Source organism: Elgaria multicarinata, chromosome 1, assembly GCF_023053635.1.
Source record: "Elgaria multicarinata webbii isolate HBS135686 ecotype San Diego chromosome 1, rElgMul1.1.pri, whole genome shotgun sequence".
NCBI classification, from domain to species: Eukaryota; Metazoa; Chordata; class Lepidosauria; order Squamata; family Anguidae; genus Elgaria; species Elgaria multicarinata.
The window spans coordinates 163,232,974-163,246,338 of record NC_086171.1 but is presented as its reverse complement, the minus strand read 5'-3'; the positions used below and the strand labels follow the sequence as shown (position 1 = coordinate 163,246,338).

The window sequence follows — 13,365 nt, the reverse complement described above, 5'->3', positions numbered from 1 at the left end:
ACATACTGGGATGTAATGTTGCAACAAGCGGAAACTGGCCTTATCAGACAGTCATTATTCAGCCTAGTGCCTTGTCTCTTGGGGCACATCTGGGCAGCAATTGCCCACAATCCTAGTTAGGCAACTCATCAACACTAAAATTAAGAACATATTTAGAGGATCTTCCCACAACTCCAAACCAACACTGCTGATCTGGAACAAAAAGTGACAGTCAATGACGAAGGGAATTTGCTTCCTTCCTGCAAGGGCAAATTGACCCATGCACTGCTCTACAGTCTAAACTATGTTCAGCTACAGGATGGAGGGATGCTCAGGTCTCCTGCTAATGCTGATGCTAACAGGTATGGCACATAGAGATGCCCTTTTATGGTCATCAATACTGAACACACTAGTACGGTGTTTAATGAAATGGTGTACTTGGACTTTACTTCTTTATTTATGTAGATATCACTTTCAGTAACTGCAAACAGACAGTAAATTTTGTTCCCATTTTATTTATTTATTTAGAAAGGAGAGAACAAGGTTCCCTGTCATTTTCAGATCAATCCTGTACATGCCTATTCAAAAGAAAACTAGATTGACTTTAATGGGTAATTGTATTGCGTACAGGATTGCAGCCTTATACTGTTATAAGTTTGGGAGTTGAACAGGGTGATCCCTTGGGATCTCTTCCAAACTTGTGTTACTAAAAGGAGGACTGCTTAAGAAGTCAGAAATTAATTGGCTTGGTTTAGCTTAGGATATCCCTTTTGTTAGCTGAGAGGGTCAGAGAGTTGAGTTGGCTCTGAAAGCAACTCATGCTGCTAGAAAACCAGATTTTTTTATGTGTCTGTTAGAAGCTATGCCCCTCATCTATGCAGAGCTTATATATCTATAAATAAATAAAAGTTCTACAAAATGCCATAAGCCTCCAATAACCTCACTCCAAAGAAGACCAAACCCAGGTCAGCACTGCACACCTGAAACTTCTCACCACTCCAAGAAATTCCGGGGGGGCGGGGAGACATAACACTACAATCCCACTGTGTGACAAATTGAGAGGTAGATGATGAATGATAGGTAGGTCATGCTTCCTTTGTGAATAATACTGATCATCACCACTACCTTGTTTTATGGACAATAACACACATACGCGCACACACATACCACCACCACCATTTACTTATTTCAGTTGTTCACATTGTAATGTCAGTGAAGGCTGAGCACTGCAGCCTATATGGAGGTAAGCAGTGTCGATAAAGTGACTGGAAGGGAGGCTGTTGCAGCACTGTAGAAAAATCAGTTTATGAAGTTTCCAAAAGAAAACCTAGAATAGCAATCATTTGAATTGAATTGGAAGTAGTGGATCAAGTTAAATAAATGCGCTTCGAATGCATTTTATTGGCATGCGATGATATTTACATGCTGCCAAATGTGTTTCTAAGGTATTTGCCAGAAAGAGCAGGAATGGGAGGAGGAAGTGCCCAGTCCTGCTTATTTATCTTTATCTTTATGTGTGTCTGACCTGGTGGCAAGCAGCTATATTGGCAGAACAGTGAGAATCTGACAAAGGCTGAGCTGTGTGGAATCATAGGTGAAGGAACACACTTTACCCTGGATAAATCACACTGGAGATTCAGGATCAAAGGAATGAGAAAGGTTGCATTAACTGCAGGAAATACAGGTTGTATAAAAGAATCCCCAGCCCAGGAGAGAGGGAGACCCAACGACATATCGCCTCTCTGAGGGGCAAGAGCATGAAGAAGAAGGAAGTGAGGTCAGAAACCCGAAGACAATCAGTCTACCATGAGAAGGAATGTAAGCACAGCTCGCAGGACTGTCTAGGTAGTTCGGAGGTCCTCTTTCTATCTGTTCCCTTTCCATGCAGACACATCAGCCTTTTTCTTTTCTTTGGAAGCTAGCTGAGTTGCACCTACATTTCCAGCTGCCAATTCATCCATCCATTTCTTTACTTCCAGGATCAGTCGCATTCTTATTTTCTAAGGGAAAACAAGGTAGATCTCTGATCGTTCCAAGAACGACTTATCTTGTGAACACACTGAAAATGGACGTGACCCTTAGATTGTGTCTGAACTGCAACTTCCTGCACTAGAGGGCTATACCAGAAGCACTAGAGGCCAGCCAAGTAGGATTCCTGTCATATGAAGCTGCTGCCATAGCGACTGTGCATCCCACATCAGTCCTGTGTTTGCTGCCAGCTGAGGGGCCATAGCTCAGTGGAAGAGGACATGCTTTGCATGCAGAAGGTCTCAGGTTCAATCACAAGGGAGGGCTAGGAAAGGCTCTTGCCTGAAACCCTAAAGAGCTGCTGCCAGCCAGTGTTGACAATACTGATCTGGATGGTCCGACTCAGTGTAAGGCAGCTTCCTATGTTCCTACAGACCAGTATGTCCAGGGACTGCATGGAACAGATGTACAATGGATGCTCAGTCCCTGCCTCCCTTGAAGGCCACATTCTAGATGCCCGTGTCACACTAAATGCACATTCATCACTATTTAGGTTTGAAGAAAGTTTTGTGCCTCAGTTTCAACTCTTAGTGACCGCAGACTTGGTGAATCTATTCATCTGAAAGGTTATAATGATCTTGTTTGTCAATTGTATGTATGTTGTCTTTGTATGCTGTCGGTTTTATGTTTTTATGGTTTTAAATTTTGTATATTGATTTTTAATGTTTTAATTCTTTAAACTTTTGTAAAGTACCCAGAAAGCTTCAGGTATGGGGTGGTATACAAATGTAATAAATAATAATAACTGTATATAATTGCATTTATTTTTACTGTTCTTTTTCCAGGAGCTTTTGTGGCCAGTGATCCTTATTCACCTCCTACATCTGGATATCCTTCACTTCCAATGTTGAGTAAGGAAAGGAAGAGTCTGAAACAGGTGATGCTAGTGCAAGGAATGTCTCTCAGAATAATGGCTTTCTGTGCCTATAAATACTTGCAAGGAGATAAAATCTGGTGCAAAGAAAAACAGCAGAAAGAATGTGACCTTAAAGGACCTCTAAGCCACTCAGGATCTGGATGGAAGTATCTAACTAATCAACCAAACCAAAAAATCATGCTAGAGCGTCCAACGAACGGCTGCATTTCTTTACTCATGACAAATCTCCAAGTTGAAGATTCTGGGATATATTGGTTCGGGCTTCTTGAAGGTCTGGAGATTGTCTCTTCAAACAAAATCAAAGTGGTGGTTCATGAAGGTCAGTACTTGTGAACAACTGGGTTAGAGTGTTCCATGTACAGAACAGCGGCCGTAAGGTAACAAAATGAAGGCTCCTTAAATTTGAGATGTGGCATTTATCCTGGTGGCATATTTGTTGTTATCTCTGGTGTGGTCAGATGAACCTTTGTAAACTGCCCAGAGATAATCTTTGTAAACCACCCACAGAGCTTCGACTATGGGGTGGTATATAAAAGTAAATAAATAAATAATAATAATAACAACAACAACCAATGTTGGGAAACCATAAGATAATCACTTCCAGTAAGAACAGACAATACAGTAATACAGTACTGGGCTAGATGGACCAATGTCCTGTCATATTTGTCTTTATATTTAAAGGTTTGGGTACTTGTTTGCAAAGCCCTAATAAAACTCAGGACCAAGATCCTTAAGAGATCCCGATCCCCTACCACCTGCTCAGTTGCTGCACTCATCCAGAGATCCCCTGGTGGTACCCAAAATTTTAGAGGTCTTGTTCATCACACCTTGAAATACAGCATTTAGTATCATAGCACCCACTCTCTGGAACTCCCTACTACAACAGCTTAGGCATGTTCTTGGGTTTTGGTGCCTACGAAAAATATAGTTTCCAGCAGGCATTCCCAGAAAGGTGATATTTTCCTTTGTAAAACTTGCTTTTTTACATCACTTAGAAATGTAAGTGATTCATAAATATTATGGAATAAATAAATATAAAAGATCAGAATTATTTAATTGTATGTATTTTTGCTGTTATTCTCTTAGGGCATTTTGTACCTAGCAAGATTTTCTCATCCCCAGCATCTACAATTCCTTCCTTCAAAAGGTCTAGCGAGCCAGGAAGGAGAGTAGAAGAGGTGATGAAGGTGCAAGGTGAGTCCCTCAGCATAGAAGGCTTCTGTTCCCAACAATATATGCAATCAGACAAAGTCTGGTGCAAAGGAGATCTGCTGAAAGAATGTAACCTAGACGATCCTCTAAGCCTCTCAGGACCAGGATGGAAGTATCTAAGTACTGAATCAAACCAAAGAGTCATACCAAAGGATTCAAGAAATGGCTGTATTAATTTCTTCATGTCAGCTCTTCAAGTAGAAGATTCAGGAATATACTGGTTTGGGATTCTTGATGGCCTGCATATTATCCCTTTAAGAAAAATCAAAGTGATTGTTCAAAAAGGTGAGCACTTATAGGTAAACGGTTGGATATTTTTCACATGCATAGGGAATTCCTGAGGTAACTCAAGGCCAATCTACAAATGCAGAAAAATCCCATGGTAGAGCTTTCCTGAGACTATACCACTTTAGTTGTGGAGTAATGAAGAAATTTGCATATCAGGAAGAAATGTTCTAGCTTAGCCTTCTCCTTAATTTTTTCAGTTTTTAAATGTCCATGTGGTTTTATTTACCTGTGGAAGCATTTAAACATGCTATTACCCCACCTACAGTCTGAAGTGATACAGACCTATGTGGGTATGTGCAAACTCACCCTCAATGAGAAATTTACAAGAATACTTTAAGATACGCCACCAGGGAAACTTGCATTGCTAGAATTGCACCACTATTTCTCTACTTAAAAGAGAAAACATGGGCAGTTTTCATAAAAGGAATTTATAGAGTGCTTCAAAAATCTGTACTAAGGCCAGTGTTGCTTAACATAGTAATTCATGATCCTGAAAATAAGGTGACAAAATAGTCAAGGTAGCTATATCCAAAAACATCTGTGAACTGCAACAAAGCCCAAAGTCTTATTCTCTTCTCTGGTATAATTTTATTTTCAGAACAGCAAAAGAACGGCATTGTGACAGCGATCAGTGAAAATGAACAAAGGTACTAACATTAAATTTGTAATGTGAAACATCAGGATTAGGGGTTTCTGTTTGCAGCAGGATGTACTCACTCCACCTACCTATATTGTACTGCAGTTGAAATTATGTAAGGAAAGGTGCAGTTGTAGGATTTGAATTTTCCACTTACAGGACATGAAATATTTTATGGCACTTCTATACTTCATTTTTATACCCCGGAAGTGTTATGAATTTCTCCATCTAACATGGTACTCTCTATTTACCTTTTCTCTCATACACTATTGTGCTATAGACCTCTAGCCATTTGCATGCATCTAACTCCCTCTGACACCAAGATAAAACTTTATCTTCTACTGCAGATACAAAAGGTATCCTGCCAAATTTACCAGGTACATGTTAGTGTCAAGGGCAGGTTTAATTAATGCACTGTGGATTGTTTCAGAATTTACCAAATTGTCTTGGTTCTGAGTTCCATTATGGTTGGCATAACAATTATTGCAGCCCTCGTATTAGTTGTCACGAAGATCATCAAGAGGAAATCAAGAGGTATGTTTGAGTTTCTTTTGACTTCATGTCGCTCAGCTATTGTTTAAATTCTAGTACATCACCTTAATAGCACCTGCCAAAAATATTAATGAATATTGATATGTTATTTAATATCACAGCATCAGAGATTGTCAGGATTGAACTTCAAGATGGAACTATGTCTGTGGTTTCAAGTCCATGTTGCATTTCTTTATCAGTATTTTAATTTCTAAATGAAAGTTGAAAAAGTGTCTGTGGCTCATAAGGAGATGTGGGGCTCTCATCAAGAGATGTTCTTGTGCATTAACTGACCACAGCCTCTTCACTCCCTCTATTAGTAAAATCGGTGTGCAATGTGTGGATGCGCTAAGTGGCAAGTCAACGGAAAAGACAGACCTGCCATAAGTCCTTACAGATGGAGAGGCCACAAAGCTCAGGGGTAGAGCATATGACTTTGTAGGTTTATTCTAATCTGCAGCTGGACATGTTTTATGCAGCTGGGGGTGAAATTATGGAGTTGAAGCTAAGTTTTTGTGCAGTTGGAAATATGGGATGCTTCTTAAAAGAAATATTTTCTTATCAAAGATAAAGAAATAGAACATTGAGATGATTATTGTTTCCTTTTAATGTTCAAAACCTTATTCTAATCATATATTGGGATCAACTGTTCGATTAGTCAAAAGTGTTTATTAACTCATGAACAATAAATACACGTAGGTATACAGCAGTACAAATGCAAAGAAGAAAACTACATAATTGGGCCATGGGCCATACCTCCTCACACTATGCCTATCACATCAAAATTTCATTTTTAAAAAGATGGTCAGATCATTGCCATCTGGGACTGGATGGGATGAGCATTGTTGCCTGGAGTCCTCTGAGAAAATTCCTTTAAACCACATCTGCTCTCTTGCTTTATTTGTGTTTTTGGTTCTGTGTTCTCATTTAATCATCCATAGAAGCACTGATGCCCTAGGATCCTATTTGGTGAGACATGGTATATTGAGATAGATCTAGAGGTTTTTATTTTCTGACCCAACTGAGAGTCCGTTCTTGGTTATGGATTTCAATGTGAACTTGTGCTGATGAGATGGTCAACATCAGAACTATGAGGCTTAGCTGAAAGAAGACATAGTATGAGTGTTGTCACTTTTATGTATTTTTGGATAATGGCTAATAAAGGAAATGGACAATGTAATCTTGCAAAAATCTCTGATATCATCAAGTTGAAGTACCTCCTTATATTCTAGTAAGAGTTTTGCCAGATCCAGGTCTGAATCTAGCACCTTTAGAACTGCTTCCTGGTTTACTGAAGGTTGTAAAGTGGCAAAGGGCTTCATAATCACAACAGATCCTCATCAACTTCAAAGCGTTCAACAAGAGAGTCAACTACTTCATTACAGACAGCACCACCATCTCTCCTGTCAGATACATACAGGCAGTGTTCTTTGCATTTCTACTTGTGATTTCCTTTCAGTATTGCTGTTCCATCTTGCTAGGATACAGCTTCATCCTTGAAAGCCTTGACCCACCCCCCAAGTAAATACTGTTCTTTCAATGCCAATTAGCTTTGCTTTTATCAACATTGTCAGCTGCTCCATATCAAGGATGGTGACCCCCATCTCCTTGTAGCTGCTTCTGGTACTTCCTGAAGACTGTATGTACATCAGCCAGAAAGGACAGAAGAGCTTATCTTCATCAAGGAGGAATGCAAGAAACCCATGTGCTGCCTTCTCCTCAGTTTTCTTCATGAAAAAGACTAGGAAATGACAAGACACTAGGACTGAATGTAGTAATGAGAAGGAAAACTCTGTCCACCTGGCCTCGAACAGCTTGGGAAGTGCAAGGAGACAGAACTTGTTGGCTTCTGCAGTGTCCCAAAGTGCTCTGGATCTGAGCCCCAATGTATGGAAATATGTGCTCAGCCCTGCAGGCTGCTACAACATGTGTCCAAGTTCACTAAATTATGGACTCCCCCATGCAAGAGTTGAGTGGTGGACTCAACACCTGAACTTCAGCAGAGAGACAGAAGATTCTTGATCATTATCCCTCATTTTGGATTGGAGGAGTCCACAAAGCAGACTTCTCGCCAATGTTAACAGGTGCTCCACCTGTGAAAAATGAGGATACATGCATGAAGATGTGCCTAGCTGCTGCAGGTCCAACTTTTCTTGCTGAAGGCACCTTCAACTGCATCCAGTACTCCTTTTGTGCCACAGTTGCAGGGTTCACTAACACCTGGAAAATGATATCTCTTCGTGTTAAAGCTTTTTCTGACCTTCCTGTTGCACCAATTATTCCCAAGCCCGTACAACAGATTTGCAGGTTAAGGATAGTTATGCGGCTATAACATTTTTAAGCTGTTATTTTATGAGGATCATCAATTCAATTATACTTTAGAACCTATTATCCCTAGTATACCATACAGAACCTCAACATATTTTGCAGGACAACCAGCTTGTAAAAGGATAAATTCTAGTCACCGTAATTATAATCAGAGCAGAGAAGATTTTCAGCCCCCAGTTATACTTTCTGTGGGGAAGGAGTCTCAGTCCTCAACTATAGTTTAGGGAGAGAAGTTAATCTCACCCATTTTTGGAAGGCATCTTAATTTCCCCGTCTCTTATTTTCCTATTCTTCTTTTCTTCTCTTTTCTTTCCTTGTTTCAGTCTCATTTACTCTTCCCTCTTTCATATTTTTAGTTTTTCCCATTAGAAAATGTTTGGAAGATGCTCACCTATTGTGCAGTTGAAAAAATGCATAGAATAAACCTCGATTCTTTGCAAGCAGCAGGTCACAGGTTCAATCCCTGACATCACCAGGTAGGGTAGGAAAAACCCATGCCTAAAACCCTGGACAGCCTCTGGCAATCAGTGTCAACACACAGGGCTAGGTATACCAACAGTACAAAGCAGCTTCCTCTGTTCCGAAGTATGCAGCAAAATTGTGGTGTAGTGGCTAAAGTGTTGGACTGGGAGTCAAGAGATCTGGGTTCTAGTCCCCACTTGGGCATGGAAGCCCACTGGGTGACTTTGGGCCAGTCACAACCTCTCAGCCCAACCTACCTTACAGGGTTGTTGTTGTGAGGATAAAATGGAGGATTATGTACACCACCTTGGGTTCCTTGGAGGAAAAAAGGCAGGATATAAATGCAATAATGAATAAATAAAATTAATAAAAATAAAATTTTGGCTTGGGAAGGAAGCCGGTCACTCTCCTCCAGAATTGGCAGGGCTGCTCATGTTCCTTCCAGCCAGAAACAATATGCAGGAGCAAGGCCGCTGCCAGTCAGGGATGGATTTAGGCTAATGCTTGCTTGTCACTTACTTCCTTTCAGCTAGGGCTCTACAGCAGGAAGTTCAGACATGGAAGCTGCACATATTTTTCAAGCCCAACTTCATCCCTTACATTTAGAGGGGGCACTCTTCCCCACACCGTCCTGCACCCATCCCACAGCTTAACAGATTGAAGGGAGATGCAAAATTAGCCGCCAAGGACCTGTGCCTCCCCACAAGGATCCTTCTCGTTGCAATAGAGACTGCCCCTTGCAACTTATAGGTCCACAGGAAGGGGGAATTGCCCTCTGGTGACTTGCGCTTCAAAGTGCATGTAGTCTAGGATCTATTCACCACAAAAGTATTCCCCTTCATCAGTGTAAAGATCCAGGGGAGAGGGAATTTGGCCCTGGAAGATACATACCTCATGGCACACATTACCTAGGTCCAGTTCTCCCCATAGGAATCCTGCCATAGCCCCTTTGTTCAAGCTGCAGAGAAGTAGGAAGACCGGCAGCAGCCCTTCTGCTTGGGCCAGGTGTGTCGTGTAGAGACAGTAGAAAGAGGAGATAAAAGTAGGGAAGGCCTCCTCTTTACAGTGCCTTTCTTCTCCCTCTTTCATAGGCCCCACACCCACAGAGGCATAACAGGCAAACATGATCATTTCAGTTAATAATCTTCCCATTTTCCCATTTGTGAACCGCCCAGAGAGCTTCTGCTATTGGGTGGTATAAAAATGTAATAAATAAATAAATAAATAAATCTTCCAATCCAACTTCTCTATTATAGACTTTTTGCAACTATTTGTCCTCATCTGGGAAGGGAGACCCACACACTGAAATAGGCTTCTATGTGCTGATCCTATTGCTGGATTAGGAACCACATGTTCAGACTAAATGAAGATATACATGCTGAAAACATCTGGCACCATCTCAGTCTATATGACATGGTTCAGATAGTGATGCTTGTTCCCAGTGCTCTTGCAAATCATATGCAGCCACACATTACTGTCCTGGTGGGGAGAGCAACCCTATGGTCCCTGGAGAGCATCCCGGGAACCATAGGATTCTTTGGAGTCATCCCCATCCCAGGCCATAGACACTGCTACAACCTTGGAAGGGAGACTCCATAATCTGATCCCACCCTGCCACTGTGGAAAGAACTGTGGTGCCGGCATTACACAAAAGTGTCCTCAGAGGACCTGAAATGTCTGAAAGAGAGGCATTCTGGCAGGTGGGGAGGAGTAAGGCCAGGATATGAGAAATTCTATGGCCCCTCCAGCCCCGCCAGACAGGCTCAGAGGCCCATCGGTGGTGGTCGGGGGGAAAAGGACAGAGAAGCAAAAATTTCCTCTAGTCCCAAATGAGAACAAATAGTTGAAGAAAGGCTATTGCGTTATCGTAACATAGAATCTGGATTGGAAGATGGGGTGATTATCAACTGAAATTATGTTTCCCGGTTAAATCTCTTGGAGGCTTCTATCCAACGAGGGCACAAGCCACAGGATTGCACCCTTAGGCCATTAACGTTACACACGTTATTGAATATGACTATCTCAGGCTCAGGAGCTTCTATATTTTTCATAGTCATCTTTTAACCAAAACACCAGGGTGGCTTCCAAGTAGATTGTTTGACCTTCCTCACAGCTAGCCACATACTGAGAACACACCAAACGCTTGAGTCTTTTACACTAACATTACCACTCCATATATTACACAACGGCAAACCCAGGTTTGCAAACAACAGTACTGTCAGTAAGGAGCTACAGCTAATCATGAAACTAATGTGTTTACTACACTCACATTTTTAGGTGTACATGTGCTAAAACTATAATATGTTAAGTAGCCCATACACAGGTACATTTATATACTAAAATGAGACTCTCTTCTTGATAGCAGATGACCTGAATTTTGGTGATAATCCAAACTGTAGAGTAATAGCATTACAGGTAAGATACCCTTTCACAAGTTAGGAGAAATTCTAATCACAGGCAATGTCTTCATAGTGGAAAATTAGTTGTACATGCATTATCAATTTCTACAGGCACATACGTATATTCAGATATGCCTTGCTTTGTTAGATTATCCCAATAAATTCAAATTCCGCAATCAAACCTGCAGGGATTCTGGGGCCTGAATTTGGAATAGAACTGCCACCTCTTGCAGAGAATGAAAAAAATATATATTTCCACACTGTCATTGAATTTCTTGGAAAAAATATAAAATTGTCCATTGCATAGCATTAAGTTCCAAACTAAGCATTTCCAAACTCCTGAGAAACTTCAATAATGTACAACTGCAATCCATTCTCCAAAAGATAAATCACTCTCATTACTAGGGATTTAATGTGTACTATGGGGAAAGCATTTAATTTACAGGCATTTACAAAGCCCGTAAAGTTGTCTTTTCTGAGCATTCCTGGGAAATGTTTTGTGTTTGTAGTGTTCTTTCTCCTTGTGTTTTATAGATTTCTGTTAGGCCCACGGCTCAACCATTTTTCATAGGCCCTCGGGAGATTAAAATAACGGTTAGAATTACTATTAAAGCTGCCATCCTATGTCCCTGGAAGGGCATCCCAGGGGCCATGTAGCGGTTCTCCCTCTCCATGGGCAGAGGGGGGAAAGTCTGCAATTGGGTGCCTCCCCAGCATTGGGAAGTTCCACTGTTAGTGCCTTTACATAGGGTGACTATATGAAAAGGAGGGCAGGGCTCCTGTATCTTTAACAGTTGCATAGTAAAGGGAATTTCAGCAGGTGTCATTTGTATATATGGGGAACCTGGTGAAATTCCCTCTTCATCACAACAGTTAAAGGTGCAGGAGCTATACTAGAGTGACCATTTTAAAAGAGGGCAGGGCACCTGCAGCTTTACCTGTTGTGATGAAGAGGGAATTTTACCAGGTTCCCCATATATACAAATGACACCTGTAGAAGTTCCCTTTTCAATACAACTGTTACAGGAGCCCTGTCCTCCTTTTCATATGGTCACCCTACTTTACAGCTCAGGGCAAAAACTGGGTAGGTGGGTGGATTCCAGAGAGGTTTTGGATCCACTGCATCCAAGAAAACCCTCCTTCCCTGGGAAAGTCAGCCCTGGTGTACAGATTTTCTCTCCCATCAAGATCCATGTGAGGATTTATTTTTTTACAGAACACAGCAGCATGGAATGGCCAAAAAAAAAGACGTTAAAAGCTGCACCTCCCTTCCGCTCTTCTGGTACAAGCCCTGTAGGAGTTTGGATTTGGCTGCTCCTCCCCTGCCTGCACAGGATTGCTGTACCCACCTCTTTCAGCTTAAATGCCTGTTCCTAGTTATTACCTTAAATGTATATTTATTGTAGCAGCAGACCTAGTAGCCTATTATAAAAAAAGTAGTTGTCAAACTAGCATTGTGTGTATTTATACATTTTTAAAGATACAAACGCTAATGCAAATACAAATGCAGATACAAAACTCTTTGTACAGTCCTAAAAATGGAGATTTGGAAGTCAAGTAAGGCTGACATTTAAAAAAGACAATTTCCAAAAAAATATTATGTCTTTCTGTTTTCTTATAAATGTTCAGATACGTGAAAGCAATGCTGCCAACAATCCTGTTGGAAAAGAAATGGAGCCAGTTTATGCCATATTGAAGAAGCCCAAATCGATAGAGGATGTTACATACATCAACATGAAGTTTCCATTAAGGTCAAATCTCATCAAACACCGCAATGAGCCCACTGATGCATTCTCCCCTTCAGGATCTGTGAAGTATGCAAATATAAGCTTTGAATCACAAGTTTCATATATCGGGGAATAAAAACAAACTGGCCTTATTTAGCCCTACTGTTAGGGATTCTAGGGTCCCGCTTCTGAAGTGTAATTGTGAAATAACATTTACCAAAAGATCAATTCTAAGACAAATGCATGTCCCCAATACTGCTTTAGCTTAGGACTGATTGTTATTTTGAAAGCTGACAAGCTAATCTAAAAGCCTGAAATTGGTGTGCAGGCCAGTTCAGTATCATGTGCCCCTATGTGAGAGCAGTCATGACCCTACAATTAAATGGGGAAACATTTGTTTGAACCAGGCTCTGCATAGAAAGCCAGGCACTCTGACTAGTCTGAACACCACAGGTATGTAAAGCAAACTGATGTGCTTTTCCTTTTCTTTTCTTTCTAACACTCCTCAAGTTTAAGTCTTATTCATGCTATGGATGCTTTAAACTCATCGCAACATAAATGTAACTGAATTATATGCGGCATGTATAAATGAAGTGCTCTTAGTATAAAAAAAAAGAATTTGGCGGTTTTTTTCTGAACAACGGCAAGATGTAAATTATTCAACAGAGAACTTTCTTCCTTGGATAAGAACAGAGTTCAAGCCTTGGAAAGGACAAGAAATATTATAGCTAAGCTGATATATTACTATAGCATTTAATTTGTATATATTTAAGGCCAAATTTAATATGATGGCAGACATTCTGTACATTTAAACTTCAAAGCCGAAATGTGCTATAGAGGTAGAGGAGGGTCCAATTTTAACAGCAAATGGGATGCACCGAGGAGGTGTGCAGAATC

General features: G+C 40.8%; 1 protein-coding gene across 10 annotated transcripts; it reads left to right on the top strand.

Annotated features, from left to right (window-relative positions):
* The first annotated feature begins 291 nt into the window (after positions 1-291).
* Positions 292-13,107, top strand: LOC134393943 (uncharacterized). 10 transcript variants are annotated; one of them, XM_063119012.1, is made up of 8 exons: positions 292-341; positions 2,793-3,203; positions 3,971-4,078; positions 4,286-4,381; positions 4,983-5,031; positions 5,452-5,555; positions 10,705-10,757; positions 12,371-13,107. In XM_063119012.1, the coding sequence occupies exons 1-8, from the start codon at positions 299-301 to the stop codon at positions 12,602-12,604; spliced, it is 1,098 nt and encodes a 365-aa protein (XP_062975082.1). In that variant the 5' UTR covers positions 292-298; the 3' UTR covers positions 12,605-13,107. The 10 variants fall into 10 exon arrangements, with proteins under 10 accessions (XP_062975082.1, XP_062975109.1, XP_062975048.1 ...); XM_063119039.1 differs by lacking the exon at positions 4,286-4,381; XM_063118978.1 differs by having other exon boundaries at positions 3,971-4,381; positions 10,708-10,757.
* Positions 13,108-13,365: the final 258 nt, after the last annotated feature.